At 43.1% G+C, this 20,140-nt stretch overlaps 2 protein-coding genes across 16 annotated transcripts in view; one reads left to right on the forward strand and one right to left on the reverse strand.

Moving 5' to 3' along the window:
* Nucleotides 1-3,347, forward strand: part of DNAI3 (dynein axonemal intermediate chain 3) — a 30,654-nt gene extending 27,307 nt beyond the window's left edge. For 8 of the 10 annotated variants that reach the window (XM_087732722.1, XM_087732719.1, XM_087732721.1 and 5 more), the window contains 2 exons: nucleotides 401-492; nucleotides 1,852-3,347. In XM_087732722.1, coding sequence (XP_087588848.1) covers nucleotides 401-492; nucleotides 1,852-2,037 — 278 coding nt within the window. In that variant the 3' untranslated portion in view covers nucleotides 2,038-3,347. Of the gene's footprint in view, nucleotides 1-400; nucleotides 673-1,851 lie in introns of all 10 variants that reach the window. The other 2 variants (XM_087732724.1, XR_015698918.1) reach the window with 2 other exon arrangements.
* Nucleotides 3,348-8,647: 5,300 nt separating this feature from the next.
* Nucleotides 8,648-20,140, reverse strand: part of SYDE2 (synapse defective Rho GTPase homolog 2) — a 33,091-nt gene continuing 21,598 nt past the window's right edge. Inside the window, exons 5-12 of one of the 6 annotated variants that reach the window (XR_015699038.1) lie at nucleotides 17,015-17,196; nucleotides 15,897-16,128; nucleotides 15,776-15,811; nucleotides 15,614-15,660; nucleotides 14,712-14,749; nucleotides 11,869-12,075; nucleotides 11,719-11,778; nucleotides 10,980-11,116 (exon numbers count right to left, since the gene is read on the reverse strand). Coding sequence is in view for 3 of the 6 variants with exons in the window: in XM_087733460.1 (XP_087589586.1) it covers nucleotides 10,614-11,116; nucleotides 15,897-16,128; nucleotides 17,015-17,196 (917 nt within the window). In the remaining 3 variants the exon portion in view is untranslated. The other 5 variants (XR_015699037.1, XR_015699036.1, XM_087733462.1 and 2 more) reach the window with 5 other exon arrangements.

A 20,140-nucleotide genomic window follows, 5' to 3' on the forward strand; every position in this document is an offset into this window, starting at 1 on the left:
ATGGTGATTGCACTTTACCTTGCCACCTTGTTTGCAAAATGGCCTGTGACTCCAAGGCACATACTTCCACTAATTTAACACTGCGCTGTTTAATACAAAAATGCATACATGAGTTCTAAGTGTAGTATCACAGCCTAAAGCAACTGAAAACATTTAATTTAATTTAAAAAAAAAAAATTGAAAAAAAAGTTTGAAAAAGTATAAACTTTAAAGGGAATTTCATTTGTTAAGAAAATAAGAGTGCAATAAAGCTGCCTTTTTGCTGCAGTGAACAATAAACTAAAAAGATCACAATGAAGATGAACCCTCTGTAGCTTGTGTTTGGGTGGAGGTATGTGTTACTGTTGCAATTTAGATTGGTTTTTGTTTGGTTTTTTTTTTTTTGTCAAATATCTTTCAGCTAAGCAGCATTTTTTAGCTGTTTCTGATGATCTTGGAGTACTACGTGTTTTGGAAATCTGTCAGACACTAAGTCACCCTTCAAGGAATGAGGTTGGTAAGAATTTGTATTTCTCTCTGTCACACGTTATCCTGAAAACTCCAACCCAGAAGCAGGCCTGTCTGGAAAAACTTGCCTGGCTTTGCACAGAGCTCAGATAGGAGGCACCTAAAGGAAACTTGGGTGAGAGTTGGCAAAATTCCACTGCTCCAACCTGGCTACATGAAAACACGGTAAAGAGTTCAGCATTTTTTGTCACATGCGTAAAATGACACCTGGTTTCATGCATTAAAACAATGCTATATAGTGCATAGTAATGTGAATATACTGAATTTCTCTTTCTTTACACCTTCTTGTCTGCATTTGCGTCCATTTTTTTCCTGTAAATTTGGTACTTCAATTTACAGATCTTAGTATCTGGTTCCAGCTTAGTTAAAGCACATTTTGCGGACTGTTACATTACCACTCATTCATTCTCTTTTGAAATAAGGACTGTCGGTACCAAAGGGCCATAGGAACAATGAAAACAGTCTTAATTTCTCTTTATTTCCACATCGTTTTCACTTGTTCTTTTCCCCCACCTCCCAGCCAAAGATCAAGGTAAGTGTTTTCATCTCATTCAGTCTAGCAGTCTTGTCTGCTACCTAGTCTGTTATTTTTCCATCACAAAATCTTCTACCCATCATATCCCAGTTTTAAGTTAAGTTTATGTATGTGCTTAAATAGTTTACAAACATCCCATAAAGGTTTGCTGTGTGCAGAGCTACAGTATGTAGCAATATAACACCAGGTCAGCAGCCTCATTTTAGTAAAAGTAACTTCTCCGAAGCAAGGCAGGAGCTAACTAAGTGCTGTAACATGAAGAAACACATTGCTTCTGCCCAAATTACATCTGTTTTGGAACTACACTATTTAGGGCACAGAATTATTAACCCAAGAATAATCACTTATACTTAGATTACGTTCATTCTAACTGACGTATTCACTGAAAAATATAGGTTGATGAAGAGAGTAATGAAAACTAAAACACAGAATCCCAGATAAATGCATAGTGTAATACTGAAGTATGGTATTTTATGGTTTCTTTGTGCCTGAATTTGGGTCAGTGAGGATTTGGACTGATTTAGTGAAATCACTAACCTAAAACTGGTTTAGTTATTTCAGTGCAGGTTGCTAAAGGATGATCTCTACTCAGAGTCAGTGTAATAAAAATTTTTTAACCCCATGCATATTTGTATCCAAAATCAGTTGGTTTCAATCCACATCTTTATACTGTTTTGCTGCAAATTATTTGGATAAATGGAGATATCTATATTCCCAACATAGATAAACTAAGAATACCGTTCAGATCATCAGCAATAATTCTGTGTCTTTGGGCGTATAATGACCCTTGTTTGTCATTGTGTTAATAGCATGCCAACATACTTGATTATTTTACAAAAGAAGCCAAATATCTGAAGTACTGTGAAGAAGAGTTTCAAGAGTATCAAGAGTTTCAAGCCAAAACAGAATTGAGATGGAGCTGGAAGCACAGAGGGAGAAAACAGTATGTTATACTTGGAATTAAGAAAGCTTTCTTTGTTTCTTTGGGTCTTTAAAATGCACTTGTTTTGCTAGGCAGGATTTCCCACAGCATTTTCAAAAATCAGGATGAACATAATCAGAATAGCTTAGCAGCTCCTTATTTTGTATCTACAGTTCTTAGGAGTGGAATAGATGGTCTGAGTTCACCTCTCGGTCAAATGAAACTCTTGCAAGAGCATTAGAGCCTATGGACATTTAACACCTATCAATCTGCTTTTCTTTTTACGTCAATTGCTCTTTCCAAAAGTTACATTTTGGCAAATTCCCTATAAACATTGCTCCTTCAAGCAAGGAGAGACTCCCACCTTCCATTCTTCATGCACGTAAGGATTTTGCCTATCCATTCTTTGGTAAATGGTTTCATGATACTAACTAATCAACTAAGGAAATGACAATTCAGTTAATGTAGCCCTAGATGATGCCTATTTTCATTAATTTGTGATAGCACTGATACTATCCACTGGAAAGCAATGGGGTCGCATATAGGTTTCGAAGCTTAACAGTGCATTGTTGCCTGGTATGTGTTTTTCCTTCAGAGTATGACTACTCTACAGAAAACAAAAGAAGAGATGGAGGAGCAAGAAAGTGCAGACAATACTGTGTTTCCAGACCTGAAGAAGCAGATACTAACTGATGTAGGACTAGTAAAGGGACAAGAAATGCTTTCTTCATCAGATGCTTAGAGCCCATTATCACCTTTAGAACCAGTGAGCTTTTTATTTCAGGACCTCTTTATTTCAGCAGAACATGTTTAGCTTCAGAAATAAAGCATCTTGCAGTTAGAGATTATTGTTTCATTAACTTTATCCATTTGTTTACTCACAATGCGGTTAGAGAACAACTGTTTTGGGCACACTTCCCCCACTATATTTCATTAATACAGTTATAATGAATATTCTATCTGTTTAAATAATAGTTTTCAAAGTTCTGTGTCTGTGAGGACTCTATAAGCTGTAAAAATCTTAAACACAACTCAGCCGGTCAAACCAACGTGCCAGTATTCACCCTGCCAATCTACATCCACCTGCTCCCACCAGAGGGGAAGCCATTCTACTCCAGTAGTAACATTCACATAGGCCATCCAAATTCTGCTAGTCGGCTCCAGCAAGCATCTCCTCCCTCATCCCCAAAGCATTCACTCCTCTTGAAAAACTTAGGGACAAGCAGTAGGGGTTTTTTTTGAGATGTCCAGGACATTTCCTGCTCTGGAGATACAGTGACAGAAGGCAGTCCAGAGCAAAGAAGCAGCCCCATGTCGCCACGCTGCCGTTGAAGGGAGAAGGGGAGGCATGCAGGCACACGGGTACCTCAGATGACCTCAACATCACAGTAACAAGAGATGGAAGGAACAATTCCTCATACAAAGGCTCCACTCTCATCTAAGGATTTAAAGATCAAAACCAGACTCTTATAAATCAGTGAGCCATTGCAGCTCATGAAGCACAGGAACAAAGGTCTTTTTTACACTAAAGACAATTTCATCATTAGCTAGCTCTACTCTACCCACTACAACTTCCACAAGCAATTGTTCCCCCAAACAGCACGTGCAGTCACCTGGATTACAGCAGGGAAGAGAGGCGGCCATCACTGCTACAAGAGGATCTATCCCAAGAAGATTGCCACAATGCTCAAAAGGCATCATATAATGCTACTCCTTATGCAAGGAACAGTCAACATCAATGCTCCCTCAACGGCAACCTGGTTCTGTTCCCTTAAATGCAGCCACAACAAATATTCACCATGCTATGAAGTCTTCTATTTATTACTTACTACACTTAAATGATAGGGGAGCCCCTTGCACCTCTGCTGAATCCATACGTTGATACGCTAAAGGGAGGACCGTATAAATTACTAAACAAATTTTGGGCTGCTGAACCAAAAGAATAGATCTGACCACACTATTCATAAACCTTTCAAACTTTGCAGGCTGAACCACTTTTACTTGCCATCATCAGATTAGAAAATGATTATTACTTAAGCCTGGCAAATGCTTACAAACAGAAAACCGAAGCCACTAAAATATATTGTCCCCTCAAACAAATCAGTATTATTTAGGACAAACAGCTTTTAGCAAGCACACTGCGGCTGTTGAGCGTGTGCATTTCTGGCACCAGACAATTATTCTTGAGAGAGATCGAACAGCATTATACAGAAGTTTTAATATTTACCAGCATAAATGAGTAACAGCTCATGAATGTTAAAGTTCATCCTCCATCCACAGAGACAACTTCCGTAAGCGGTGTTCTGCTGGTTGCTCGGTTTCAATAGCCAGGTCAGACCCCATGTAACGGAGCAGAGCCTGTCAAGCGGAAATTAAATCTATCAGAGGAGGAGAGATTAAATTCTATACGGGTGAGTTCACTCTTTCCATGACTCACCAAACTGTTTGAGGGTCACAGACTCCTGTCAAACAAATGTCCATATGGTCACAGTAGACACTAAAGCACAAAAGACGACTGACACATGGGGGATTTGCAGAGAGGATCTTCGGCTGACAAGCGATAGCCAGCCCTGGTGCTCTGCTTCGGCAGCGTATAGCATAGCCAAATATGAAATGGGAGCTGTGTGAGCCTCCTCTGTCCTGAACTAAACATTGCAAATGGGTTTTAGGCAGCGTTAAAAACATGCCCCTTCAATTTTCTACAGCCAGGATCTCTCCATCACGTACTTTTACCACTTTGATTGAACTTTGGTCAGATTTAAGAGAGGTTTGGTGCCACTAGACAGGACTTGGTTTGAAAAATAGTCTTTTGTTTGTTAGTTTGAATTTTAAATATTATAGTCATATTCCTTGCCCCTCATATTAAACTACCTGTAAATTAAACCCAAGGAAAACTCAACAAGCACATCCCTACCACCTGCAGCACGGTGTTTGCAGTTGGAGCTCAAACAGGAAGAGAACACAGCTCCTCTGCTAAATCAATATTTAACCAACAGCCTGCTCCATACAGACAGGTAAATATCCCACAACCGACTGATTAAAAAGCTCAGCTCTCTGTTATCAGGCCTGGACTATTGTTAGAACACCGCCTCAGATCATCTTCCACAGATTTTTGATCAACAGGGCTGCAAACCACATATACATTAAAGTCACCCATATGGTCATGGCTTACCTGGAAAGCCCAACCATCTCCCCTCCACTGTAACTCTGTCACTACAAGCCAGAAGAAGCAGCAGCCTCAACGTGAGCCTTGTTCCCCACCACAGAGGCACTCTGGAGAGTTTTGATTAAGAAAGTATTCCAGAAAACTGCTGGATTTCAGCTGGGTTTTCCTAACAGCGAGGAAAAGGAGGCAACGGATCAGGGCTCTGATGATCAACCTCCCTCCCTCCCCAGAGCAATGTAGTCTGGGGAGTTGCAGGAATCCCCCAATGGAAAGGGAGTAACCTTCCCGAGAGCCATTTTCCTCCTCATCTCTCTTCCCAAGTAACACCAGAGACATGAGATTAGACATCCCATCACGATCTTTTATCCTCTTTAATGCAATCCTAGATGTCCAAATACCTGTAGGGTTGGCTTTGCATTATCTCATGGCAGACTGTTCCATAGGTTAATTTTGCCTAGCATATTTTGTTGTTAAGACAAATTATTGAGTTTCCTGCATGGCTCAAAAAGTCAAACAGAAGGAAAACAGTTAATTCATTGTGTAGGATGACATTTCCAAACAAATGCATCACAGTTGATGTTGACCTGCTGGAGGGTAGGAAGGCTCTACAGAGGGATCTGGACGGGCTGGATCGATGGGCCGGGGCCAACTGTATGAGGTTCAACAAGGCCAAGTGCCAGGTCCTGCACTTGGGTCACAACAACCCCATGCAACGCTACAGCCTGGGGGAGGAGGGGCTGGAGAGCTGCCCAGCGGAAAAGGACCTGGGGGTGTTGGTCAACAGCTGGCTGAATACGAGCCAGCAGTGTGCCCAGGTGGGCAAGAGGGCCAGTAGCATCCTGGCTTGTATCAACAATAGCGCGGCCAGCAGGAGTAGGGACGTGATCGTCCCCCTGTACTCGGCACTGGTGAGGCCGCACCTCGAGTACTGTGTTCAGTTTTGGGCCCCTCACTACAAGAAGGACACCGAGGTGCTGGAACGTGTCCAGAGAAGGGCAGTGAAGTTGGTGATGGGTCTAGAGCACAAGTCTTATCAGGAGCAGCTGAGAGAAGTGGGGTTGTTTAGCCTGGAGAAGAGGAGGCTGAGGGGAGACCTTATTGCTCTCTCCAACTACCTGAAAGGAGGCTGTAGCCAGGTGGGGGTCGGTCTCTTCTCCCTAGTAACAAGCAATAGGACAAGAGGAAACGGCCTCAAGCTGCGCCAGGGGAAGTTTAGGTTGGATATTAGGAAAAACTTCTTCACCGAAAGGGCTGTCAGGCCCTGGAACAGGCTGCCCAGGGAAGTGGTTGAGTCCGCATCCCTGGAGGTATTTAAAAGACGGGTAGATGTGGTGCTTAGGGACATGGTTTAGTGGTGGACTTGGCAGTGCTAGGGTAACGGTTGGACTTGATGATCATAAAGGTCTTTTCCAACCTTAATGATTCTATGATTCTGTTCAATAGTTACACTGAAATGTAATGCCAGTTCTCCCCCACCCCAAATAACCATCTTTCAACTGTTGCTGGCTCCAGAATTTGAGATAAAGACTTCTTATATCAAAATACATTTTTACTGTTAAGAAAAACCTATACCTTGAGATGGGGAGGAAGGTGAAGGGATTAAGATCTGGCAGCAGAAATAGCAGATGTGTGTCTAGCTTATCAGATTTATAGATTTATTCTGTAAAAACCCTGAATATCTACTTCTGTTGGGGATGTTTCCCTCTATTTTTAGAACACGTCTGAATAGCTGCAGCAACATTTCTTGCCTGGCGCATTAATTAATAATACACATACGTTACACATTTGGGAAAGACAGAGCTAAAGATCTGAAGTTTCTGAGGATGTAGGTCCCCAGTGGCTTAAACCAGCCCAAGGTCACGCTGCCACCCCGTCTACTCCACATCCCACACCATCCCTACCCATCTTTTGCACACTCCTGTAATGAGCCACCCTGGGAAGCTGAAAAAGGGGGAGAAGCGACTCAGTGTCAGCTGGATCAGCCACACAGCCCAAGCAGCATTTGGGCAACCCTGTTTAAACAAACAGCAATGGATTAGAATGCTACGAATGGGCCTAGTCCATTCCTGAACTCACCTAAGCATATCATAACCTTAACACTTGGCAGCAAAGAGTTGCACAGACCTACAGACGCATTTCTGCTTTTCCCTGGGGACCACGACCTACGATTCTTGGTTGCTACCCAGCCCAGCACGTGGCCATCACTGGCCCATACCTGGGTATAACAATTTGCATGCAGTTTTGGTGCAAGTCTTGGAACTGTTTCTGTAAGAGCATCTGCGTCCATTTTCTTTACCTGGGAAGCGGAGGTCACGCCCGAAGGAAGTCCATACACTCCAAGGCCATCTGCTCTCTGAACTCGACTGCAGGCTCTGCCCTCCGCTTTTAACCTCTTCTAGTAGTGGTAAGAGCCCCTGCAGAACAGGAGCTGCTCCTGAAGTCAAACTGAGTTACACCAAGCAGACAAGAACAAAGGTTAGTACAGTAAGAGAAGCTCCTGGCTGTGCCCATGGGGTTCGACACGAGCTCTGCCCTGCAAAGCCCACGCAGCCCAAGGCTGCTCTTTTGTATAAAAAAAAAAAAAAAATGTTCATTACTACTTTGGTAGAAGCAGATTGCTTTAATCTCCCAATTCAGTGTTTCTAGATAGGGTCATTCCTACACTAATCCTGTTCCTTAAGAATCTGTAACCATCATAAGAAGGATGCAGCTTGACCAGATTATACAAATAATTATACAAAATATAATAATATCTATAAGAACATATGTAAGGGACAACATATAACAAAAATACCACTTGAGAAATCTCTCATTAAAAGAGCATTTCTAAGATAAAATGTGTTCTACAAGTTATTTTAACTAGATTATCAGCAAATGTTTCATTTGAACAATACCAATACTTTAGTATATTTTAATTAACTGCTTAGCTTAACATTAATACAGTTTATCAAGTCATTGATTTCCCCTGTTTTAAGGTTAAAATATTAAAGTTGACAGAGCAGCACACTGCTGCACTGAGTAACAGAACTCTCCCGTAGAAAAACTTACACATATTCAAAAGGTGCTCACTGACATCATCTAGATTATTATAGACAATGGAAACTTAATATATCATTTATCAAATAACTTTAAATGCAAACATCTTTCAACTAGTGCTAATACATCTACACACCCAGAGCAGAAGCCAGGCTACGTTCAAAAGCATCGGCATCCTGCAACAGAAGAAGAAGAAATGCTGCCAGAAGACTGGTTTGACAATTTCCTTAGAATATTATTCCTGTTGGATTTAAATGGAGCAGTGGTTTGGTTTTCTTTTTAATTATGTAACCAAAATGTTGGTTCAATCTAGAAACGCCAACAGAACAAAACATCTTCTGAAAAGCTAAATGTCTTTATGGCATTAATTCACATGTGCAGCCAGTACAAATGGATGGCATCAGCTTAGACAGGTTTAAATAATCACTAACTAGGCTTAGTCAAATTTTGTTCTTAATTCAAATTTTATTTAGAATTTAAATTTATAGTTTAAAAAGTATGCACATTCTGTAGGTATAAAAGTTTAAAAAAATACATCGATTTATTGATAAATGCTTCAGGTTAAATTTACATTTTCATACATTATCATTATATTGCAATAATTGTTTTGCATCTTTTAACACTTATAAAAAATAAATTAATGAGATTGAATAAACCATTTGAAACCATGCTAAAATAATTCCTTAGAAGAGGGGTGAAGTTTGCCATAGTGATTCCTAGTTCCTTGCTACTGTAAATAAATAACTTCAATTAAGCAATATAAGGAAGTACGGGTTAACAGAAAAGCACTTACCCACAGGGTGAATGGAAAGCCATGGCAGGATGCCAACATTGTACCAAAAAGATGAAGAGAATTAAGTTCTACCCTGCCAGCTGACAGCGACTTGGTGTTTGACCTCTCAAAACATAACCCTCTTGCCCCCACCAGCCCAAATCCCCCCTTCCTCACTGGGGGCGACCTGTGAAGGACACGGAATGACTCTGTATCTCCTTTTGGTTAGAGGGACTACCAAAACATCGGTATGCGATAACTATTTTTAATTAAACCAAGAATGTGTTTCCTTAACACGAAATGCTTAATTGCTCACCATAAATGACTAAAGATAAAAGATGACCTGAGAAGATGGTGATAGCTGAATCTAAGAAGGTCACAGTGAACTGCAGTCCCACCCAAACTCCCCAGGAGTAACATCACTCAACCCGTTCAACCTCATGTAACAACTCAGGTTTCCATTTTTGGGAGATTAATTTAAAAAGGAAAAAAAAAAAAAAAAAAAAAAAAGGCTCAGAGAAAAAAGTAACTGCCTTCGTGCAGAATTTGAATCTTGCATCTCCAGAGCCACAGCCCTTCAGAGAGGGCTCAAACACATCTAACTACCAGCAGCCAGACAAAGGTACCTCAACAAAAATAAATGAAATTCTAGAGAGAGGAAAAAAAAAAAAGTATTGAAACATCAAAAGTAACAGGTTACAAGGACAAACCAGAAGTATTTTTCAAAAAGTAAATACTTTCCAGACCTTCTTTAGACATGAAAAAAACACGGAGTAAAAAACAAACAAAAAAGAAGGAAAAAAAAAATAGAGAAAGAGTGGTGGGTGTGTGAGAGAGAGTGTTAATAGTCAACACCTCCAAACTGATGGCCCTGCAACACACAAGGTCATTGGTATTAATCATTCACCCTGCCTTCTCTCTGGCCATGTTTCTGCACGTAAATCAAACGCTGTGTTACCCAAGGGGTAACTTCATCCTGGCATCACTGAACACATCCTCCTAGAAACAAGGACATTTCATAATTCTGAGAGACCTCTCCTTTCCAAAGGTGGCTACAGACACATGCACATTTATACATACATATATACAAACAAGGTTAGAAAAATATTTAATTTTTGCTTGTTTAAATAATTATTGAAAAGTGTTAATAGAGGAATACATTAATATTTGTACAATTAAAACTTTATATATAAATATTATATATATATATATAAAGCATTTTTCATAGCAGCCATTACATATATAGTAAAACGAGTCTATCTGAAGTCCATGCTGCAAAACTCAGGCCAAGCAGCGTTCATCCTCTTCTGAGGAACATCTGTACCGGAGCTAGGGTTTCAGGAATGAGGAGTTCTGCTGCCGCCGACAGCAGAGATGTTGCTTTATCTTCTGCCAGGTATTGCCCAGACTGCCTAAGTGCATAGTATTTTTAGGGAGAAATGCCACTATGTGGAATCATGTCACGGTCTCTAAGGTTGCCTCCAACACCAGAATCAGGCCAACACCTTCTAACAAAAAGGCAGACATGTAACGGAATGGCTTAAGATTTGTTAATGCAAGGTGGGCCGCAGCCTTACCACAAAGTGTTCAAGGGCACCATCACTCCTCAGACGGCTGTGGGAAGCCCTGCGAGGGGCACGGAGGCACTAGGAGGAGGCGTCATGCAGGACAGGATTTAATAACTCATATTTAGCTTGTTTTTGTTGAGTTCCCTTTCCAGGTTTCCTATCAGAGTATCGATACTTTCCTGCAGATCTTTGAGGTTTGCTCTGTGATCCACCACGGAGTCTATTGCTTGCATTGCCAAATAGCTCTGAAACGTGTGCTCTCTGGGGATGGGCTGCGGGTGTCTTACCGGGGCGTCCGACTCCTCGGCTTTGCTGCCGTCATCCCCGCTCTCTGTGTCTTCCGAAGGGACGTCATCGTAGTCTGCTTCACTCAGGCAGTCTTTTGGATTTAAGAAGTAGTTCTCCCCACAACTACTCCAGTCTCCAGCGTAGCGGTTGCTCGACGGGCTGTCTAGACCTGCTGGCCTTGGTCTGAGTACCCCAGACATCTCAGTACCGCTCAAATTCAGCATGTGAGGTCTCTGCCTCTTGGGCCTCAGGTAATTCAGGGAGGATGGATGCTCAGGAAACGCGTTCAGATGTGCTGGTTCTTTGGCCGGTGAGTGACGCACTAGAAGAGAGAAGTTAAACTAGAGTCAGGGCTGAACAACCTGTGCTACAACAAGAGAAGTCCACGACAGGTGCCCACTCGCCTCCCTTGACGTCACACGCTAACAGCATGCGTGAATACATGCAAGCTTACAGCCAACACATTCCACTACTATGTTTTCTGCTGCTGTTTCATATAAAATAATTAGAAAAACTACCGTAAAAGCTCAGTTTTGAAGGTTCATGCCAGATCCAAACTGCAATGGAGAAAAGCCTATCTAAAAGTAGAAACTCCCAGAGCACCGATTAAATTCGTTGCGTGAGTTAATCACCATCTGGCTCTGGGTCAAAGAAAAGCAAACAGCTCAGCTCACACGCTTCGTCCGGGCTAAAAGAGTAACAGAAAGCAGGCACAGCAAAAGAGGTTAAAACACAACAAAAATACCACCACAGAGAAACGCCTAGAGAAGCTCAAGATGCTCCAAGAGCTGAGCTCTTCTGTTTCTCTTTTGCCCTAGTATTCTGCACTATTAAAAGAAGCTCATTTGCATTATGCATTATTTTTCTAAGCAGCCACAACCCCATGTCAGACGTACACTCAAACAGGTTTGACGGTCATGTTACCTGAGCTCACGATTTATACAGCATAAGTTACTAACAGTCTCCTCCACTGTTACCGGCTTCCTACGGTAAACAGCACAAATATTTTTACTGACCTGTGCCTATTAAATGTCTGAGCTGCAAAGCTTCTTTTTGTTTTAAACAGACCGTTACCTCTTGTAATCGGAAGCAGAAACTTTCTGTTCCCATTCACCGTGGACAACGTGGTGCGCGCAAACCCCTGCGGTTCGCAGTCTCACCCGCTCCTCGTTAGACGCCTCGCGCGCAGGCACGAAGGCTCAGTCCCGAGATGTGCCCAATGCTTCTCCTTCTGGGGCCGCGTTACAGGTCTCTCCAGGGGATTTTAGTCTTACTTTACTCCTTGCACAGTAACATGCAATAACTATTACTGCTTTTTTCCCCGCCTCTTACTATAACAAAAGCCCTTCTGTTTAGACTATACTCCATTAAGGTGAAGGGCCATGGGTTAACAATAACTTGCCAGTATTACATGGTCTAACCGAACAAGGACTATTTGTTTGCGGTTGGAAAAATACGGAAACTGAAGTATTGCACAACATGTTGATTATCAAGCTGTCTCAATCTACAGGAGATTAAATGTAAGGGACCAGACTGCGAGCCTTCCGTCGGGTCCAACTGTTCTATTTACACTCTATGGTGTTCACCCGGTCACCATGCTTTCGCATTCATGTTTTACCTCCCTTTTAGCACAACGTCCTGCACAGTTCTTGCAAGCTGAGGGATAGCGCTCGGCTTTCTCTTCAAGGCGAAGGAAAACTCTACCTGACTCCTGCCCCCTTTGCAGCAATGCACACTCCTATGGGCAGAGCTACACCTACCTGCTTTTGTTTCCCACAGCAGCCATGCCATAAGCTATCCCCAGGATTTCACGATTAGCTCCTGCACAGTGTTTGCTGCCCAAACAGCTCTTGGTCTCCCTCTTCCTCCACCCACATTTCCCATCTCTCCTGTGCTGGCTCACTGACCTGACTGAAAGCTTCTTTTCATTTTTGGTGGTCAGCAGCTTTGGGGCTGCCCAGTTGCAGTTGACAAGGGAGAAGAAGTGTCTTCAGTCGCCTCAAGCCTATCATGAAGCTGCACCATATGTCAAATTACCTCTCCTCTTGCTGTTATTTTCAGGCAGAGGTGGTTTCTGTGAGGCTGCAGCGAGCAGAGCCAACAGCCGGCAGCTTCCCGGTGGTGCTGACCCAGAGCGTGGTCAGTGTGTACTTGTTACAGCCGCAGGGTCAGCTGCCACTGGAGCTGACTCCAGGGCACGGCCACTATCAGGTCAGCAAAGTATGGAAAAAAATGTAAAAAGCACTGCCATTTACATCGTCCACAAGCAGCTCTTCAAGCTGCCCGGCCAGTAACATCCCTTCCGCACCTGCACCTAAGCTGCTGGAAAGCAACTCACCCACGCCACTGGAAGTCAGAGCAGAGTGGCTAGCGATGTCTAATGCAAGCAAACTATCATAAATCAGACTTACAGTGGGGGGAAAAATTAGACAACACAACTGAGAATATACTTGTCGGGTTTTTTTCCCCTCCAGTACATTAGTTGTCCACGTTGACTTTTTTCCCCAACTCATCTTTCCCGTGGCTAAGAGATAAGGGCAGGCGCAGAGGTTCGCTGACCGCTACAGCCCGCACAGCAGCAACACGCCGTGACTCGCAGCGGCTCTCACCAACACGGTTTGTGGCAGGAGGGAGCCTAGCAATGCTCCCCAGGTGGTAACTGTTGTAAGAGGAATGAAGCAGTAGCCCACAATAGCTGAAATCACTGTCTCGCGCAGAATATTCTTTATACTAATCAGTATCTGATATACCACAAGAAGCATTCAAGCACTTGAAAGACCTCAGTGGGGTATTCACTGGCAATTACGCTGTGCTGGTCAAGTCAGCTTACAGTCAACTCTCTTCTTTTGCACTTGCTTTACTTGTCCTGATACTTCATAGTTTTACCCAAGAAAGGATTAAACCCTCCCCGAAAACTCTTTCTCTCATAATTAAAATAAATAAATAAGTAAATAAGTAAATAAAAAACACCCCAAAACCCCCACCTTACAAATTTAAAATACATCTCTAGATAAAGACTTAAAAAGTATTACTGGCTAAGTAGAGCAGAGACTGTTTAAGATGACCTGCATAATAACAATACAGTATAGATTCCTATACTTTTTTTTTGTAATCACAAAACCCCCTTTAATTAACAGCAAGATCATACATCTTACATAGTTTGGTTATGAACTACTAAGACAAAGACCACACATTCATGTGCCTAACCTGCACTTTGTCTGCTAGCACACATTCATTTATATCTCATGTCTAGGAATACGCAACAAATCCAGACACTTTTTTTTTTTAAATTATTGTATAGAATCTGCCAGATATAGGTCTTTGCCAACCCATGCTTACATGTCAGGAGCCCTTCCTGGGACCTCCAGGATTGAACAAAATGCTTCAAGAACCACCTAGCTAGGAACAGCAATTTCTCTTTATAATGTTTGCAATGGGGAGAGATGACAGGAGACAGAAAAAAAAAAAAAAAAAAAAAAAAAGCCTTTTCCCAAACACTCTTTAAATGAGTTGGGGAATATTTTGTATCCTGAACACAGAGCAGCAGAGCCCACCTGGCTGGCTCAAATGCAGCCACAGCATCCGTAATTCAGTATTGCCAAGTCAGGCCCTTCGTGACCCTCCACATCTCCCAGGTGACCCCAAGTCTCCCATAAAAAGCAGACATCCTCCTCTTCCAGTAAAAATAAATTTAAAACCAAACCCAATCAGACATATTATTCATTTAGATTAACTGTGATTCCATTTCATGTTTCAACTGGTGCAGAAATTCAGCAGTTTCCCAAGAGTGATTATTGTGTTCTAAAAGGGAACAGTTAAGAAGCTGTTTAGACGAGCTGAATCTTCTCTTAGCCTCGAGAATTAAAGGTTTCACACTGCTCAAATTTGAGAAGCGGATATTAAATTATTCAGGTTACCAAACAGATCAGTCGTCCACACCGTTAGCCAGACCACTCTGAAAAAGGAAGATACCACAGCACAATGGACCCATCTTCTGCATGCTTAGGTAGCTTTCAACAACTGCTTGGTCAAAGACTATCTGAAAACAGAACTAAACCCATCAGATCCAATATTAAGTTGTTTCACAGTATTTTACCCTCAACTCTCTCTGTTTTAACTGAAAAGCTGCAATACCTTCGTCCGTTCCTGACTTCGGGCAGCGCTTGTGCAAGAGAAGGCTGTGGTTCAGCAGCAGCAAGGCACCACAGGCTGAAACCCCAGGCTCCAGACGACCCTGACTATTTCCACGGGCTTATGCCTCTCAGTGCCAGGGGAAACGTGAACACTGTGCAATCATTTCCAGTTTGAAAGGTAGATCTTAGCAGAAACAGTTACCTTCACGTCTACTTTGGTAGTTTATTAGGAAGATTAGAATTTCACCTCCCTTCTTATTGAGGATTGACCCCAAATTGTGTGAAAGCATATGACCTCTTCAGTTTGGAAGTGGGAGCTAAAAGGTACTTATGGTGTTTTGGTTTGGGTTCTATTGTTTGTTTGGTTTGGCTTTTTTGTTGTGTTTTGTTCTAAAAACATTCCTCCTTAGCAAGGCTCTGCAAAAACAACTGGAAGTTGCACAGCTCTTACTCTAAGGATGTTCCCAACTCTGCCAATTACAAGGACAAAAATAAAGTAACCCTTCAGGTATTTCAGAGACCAAACAATTAATGAATTCCATACAGAGATAATCCTGAATGGTCAAAGCAGGAGAGCAGAAGGAAAAAAAATAAAAAACAAAAAACAGAACACCCCCAAAACCTCCTAATTCAGATGTGGAAACCTTACTGTCACTGGGTTTGTTTTTTCTAGTATTTTTACTCACATAAAGCACTCTTCACCACTTCTTACGTTCTATTCAAACTCTGCCATCTGGTAAGAAAGCAATCAAAGCAACAAACTTCCCATTACACAAAGTGACCAAATACAAAGACTAGATTTAAAAATTGTCATGATTTCTTTAGATTAATAGGTGATGCCATAGTACCTCGTGTTTTAAGAATTCTGATGCTCCTCAGTGATCCTGTGAATTAATGTACACTGTCACACAGTAAAAACATACAGCAATGGTTTGACGTTTTCCCTTGATCAGATTAATGAAACAGTACCTGGCCACAGCTGGAGTAAATAGTGAAGAACCTCTATGTGTTTTTTGAAGTCCAGGGCACTGGCAAGCTCCTCTGAGTCTGTAAAGACTCTGTTATTATGGCTGGTGGTCTCCTGCCTCTGGCTCAGTAACACAGGCCCAAAACATACAGCTAAATTCTGGCACGTCATCTTATTTACTTCGTGGTAAGAAGCCACCAGTTTCAGGTGATCCAACAGCATCTTCAGGGTAGCCTAAAAGAACAAAATACTGCTCAGGAAACAAAACACTAGACGAAGGTGGTGATGACATCCTAATGCTGCTGCTCCAGATGGATAAGATCAAGGCTGATAGCTATATTTTTTCTACCAACACCCATCAATGGAACATCTAAGTGCTGAGTTAGAAAAGCTGTATTAGACTATCACAGAGCAGAGCAGTTAAGACAGACTTTCTGGTAAAATTGAGCTTGTTTCTTACCTGATCTCAGTTTTACATGGATGAGTTTTCTCACAACAGAAAGGAGACATCAGGGAGGGGAGGGAAGCTGCAGAAGCAGTACAGATGATCCAGGTACATTAGAAAACAAAGAAACCCTCAGTATGCCCTCCGCATGGGAACAAGCTTCCAGGTAACTTCCAGGTACTGTGCAGGCTACTCACTCACTCTCTCCCACAGGCAAACTGTGGTTTTCGAAGAAGTGAATTTGGCAGGCAACGGTGCACAGCATTATTACACTGCCAAGTATGGGAAACTAAGGCTTGGTTGCATATGCTTAGGAAAGAGGAAAGCATTTGCCCATGTAATTATAACATACAGACCAGAGAGCTCCACAGAAATGGAGCAGGACACCACGTGGGAATAATCTCCCACCTAACAATGTAAAAGTAGCGATCACAGCTTTTCATTCAGTTTTATGGAGACGATATAAAATGCAAACTAGAATAAATCCAGCAATGCAGACCCTCCAATTAATCACGGAATGGAAGTATTTTCAAAGATGCAGAGCATTAAAAATCCAAATGGACTGTTAAGTCAGGAAACAGGTGGACACATTTTGACATGTTTAATATCCAGTGTGAAAGTGTTCCTTTATTTTCTGAAGCATTCAATTGACCTGAACCTGCTAACACTGCTCACCTTTTCAACATCTGGCAGGCAATCCAGAAGGGCTGCTGTGTGCTCAGAGTCACTTGGGTCATTTTCACAACCACTTGCCATCATTTTCAAGGGATTTTTCACCATGGCATCCAACACTGCTTCGTAGAGCTGCTTGGTTATCAGGGGAGAGGGTAGCTCTCGCAGGTAATCCTTAAGGACGCCTTCACAAGAGACAGAAGAACAGTTGCCTTTAACAAGCTGCAGATTCACTTTCCCGCGTTTTTGGGAGGACAGGAGTGCCGGCACCCCTGTCCTCACAGTTCTGACCACTCCTCCAAGCCCACGCAAGGCAGCTCGTGGCCAACGAAGGACTGAAACCAGGGGAGGAAGGTGCACCGCATCCAGAGAAGAGGGGTGCGTGGAAGTACCCCAGGAGCAGCTCTGCCTGGGGTCCCCCTCCTGATTGGGGCAAGGGAGAGACAAGGGAAGGGCTCTTAGCAGTCCTCCTCCTGCCCAAGGAAAGGAGCTACTGCGAACACCAAAGTCCTCACAGCCTGATGACACCTCCGCCTTTATATACGACTGGCAATTAATTTTTCTGTTCAGTGTTGTATTGGGTTTGCGTGGCAAGGTTTTGGTAGCAGAGGGGCTACAGGGGTGGCTTCTGTGAGAAGCTGATAGAGCCAATGCCAGCCGGCTCCTAGACAGACCCACTGTTGGCCAAGGCTGAGTCCATGAGCAACAGTGGTAGCACCTCTGGGATAATGTATTTAAGGGGGAGGGAGGAAACCTGCGCATCTGCAGCCAAAGAGAGGAGTGAGAATATGTGAGAGGAACAACTCTGCAGACACCAAGGTCAGTGAAGAAGAAGGGGGAGGAGGTGCTGCAGGCACCGGAGCAAAGATTCCCCTGCAGCCCCTGGTGAACACCGTGGTGAGGCAGGCTGTCCTCCTGCAGCCCATGGAGGTCTGTGGTGGAGCAGATATCCACCTGCAGTCCGTGGAGGACCCCATGCTGGAGCAGGTGGGTGCCCGAAGGAGACTGTGACCCTGTGGGAAGCTTGCGCTGGAGCAGACTCCTGGCAGGACCTGTGGCCCCATGGAGAGAGGAGCCCAGGCTAGAGCAGGTTTGCTGGCAGGGCTTGTGACCCTGCAGGGGACCCACACTGGAGCAGTCTGTTCCTGAAGGACTGCACCCTGTGGAAGGGACCCACGCTGGAGCAGTTCATGAAGAACTGCAGCCTATGGGAAGGACCCATGTTGCAGAAGTTCATGGAGGACTGTCTCCCATAGGAGGGACCCCACGCTGGAGCAGGGGAAGAGTGTGAGGAGTCCTCCCCCTGAGGAGGAAGGAGCGGCAGAGACAACCTGTGATGAACTGACTGCAACCCCCATTCCCCATCCCCCTGTGCCCTGGAGGGAGGAGGTAGAGAAATTAGGAGTGAAGTTAAGCCTGGGAAGAAGGGAGGGGTTGGGGGAAGGTGTTTTAAGGTTTATTTTTAATTTCTCATTATCCTACTCTGATTTGATCGGTAATAAATTAAATGAATTTTCCCCAAGTCGAGTTTGTTTTGCCCGTGATGGTAACTGCTGAGTGATCTCTCCCTGTCGTTATCTTGACCCACGAGCCTTTCATTATATTTTCTCTCCCCTGTCCAGCTGAGGAGGGGAGTGATAGAGCGGTTTTGGTGGCCACCTGGCATCCAGCCAGGGTCAACCCACCACAAGTGTATTTTCCTTTATGAATTTATGAGCAAATACCTCGGTGCCAGTGCCACGCTCAGCAAAGCGGACAGCGTTTTCTCCAGACAGACGTCCTCAAGAGGGAAACGCCAGCTCCCCGCTGCCTCTGGGTACTCTGTCCCTCCAGCACATCGTTCACTTCTGCTGTGACAGCTATCATTTACATCCACAGGAGACGCTGCCTAAAACACCCATGCACTGAGCCCTCCCAGTTGCAGAGATGCACCGCACCGTTTCAGAAGCTGGAGACGGGCTGGAGGAGAGGTTGTTTCTAGGGGATGCCACAACCAGGCAAGCGCCTCATTAACCCCTGTTCCTTCCACAGATGCAAACAAACAGGAAGGAATTGAGCGTTTGCATTCCTATCAGCCAGCCTCTAAAGCCAGCTTACACTTCAGTCTGAGTGGGGTTTCTGTGATTGTAAGAATAATAATTAAAAAACCCCAAACCATTAAGACTCCTAACAGCAGCCCCCTGGAAAGGACACAGCAGGATGCCATCCAGGAGCAAGGTATCCAGTACAAGTGACACAGAAAACTTTGAAGGAAACAAGCCTGCCTCCCAGCAGCTTTTACTTTCCTTAAAAAAAAAAATGCATTCTGTGCCACAAATATCTACCTGTTTTAGCTAGATCACAATTAAATTTAAATACTTTGTTAAGAATAAATGGTGGATTAAAAAAAAAAAAAACCCAAACTTTTTGAAAGCGAGTACTGTAATTAACAAAGCAGCCTGTCCTCTGAAAAAGCGAAGTTGGAAAAGTAGATTTTTTTAGTATGCACTCCTCATAGCCTTGTAAAATCCCAAATCACAGCAAATACCATCACACCATGCTATTTAACAAAGCAACAGTTTTTATAAACTCCATCTTTATAACCTAGCTGTAAAGCGAACTGTATAGCAGTGGGCTTTGTTATGAGGTTGTTTCTAAAAAATACAGGGAACGAAAGTTAACACTTTCTCCTTCATAGCCGTGTTCATATGCAGAATGTAAGTAAAAGTTGGCTTCCACCCATACAAATATTTTTATTTTAAAAACAATACTGCACGTAGCAGCATCACTGCTGCTTTTCCTGAAAACATATTCCCTCTGGTGGTTTGAGGTTTTTTCTTTGTTTGTTTTAAAAAGAATATGCCACTTTTTTTACTGCTCCACTTAAGTGGCTAGCTTTTATTGAATAACTTACTCATATTCCCCCCTCCCCAGAAAGTTTTTCTTCTCCCCTGCATTTTAGAGGCCTGTGTTCCATGATTGGATTAACTGATTACAATATTTATGAGACAAATGTGGCACAATCTGGTGCTGTACGTCTCTGTTTGGGATGTTATCCTTTTTCCGAAAGCAAAACATCTCTTGCTAGAGATGCTGACCTTTATCAGGATCTTTGTTTCAGCTGTGCTTTTATTTTTTTGGGGGGGAGGC

The sequence above is a fragment of the Nipponia nippon genome, unplaced genomic scaffold (genome assembly GCF_047370975.1).
Source record: "Nipponia nippon isolate SJK-2023a ecotype South Korea unplaced genomic scaffold, ASM4737097v1 scaffold_5, whole genome shotgun sequence".
In the NCBI taxonomy this organism is placed as follows: domain Eukaryota; kingdom Metazoa; phylum Chordata; class Aves; order Pelecaniformes; family Threskiornithidae; genus Nipponia; species Nipponia nippon.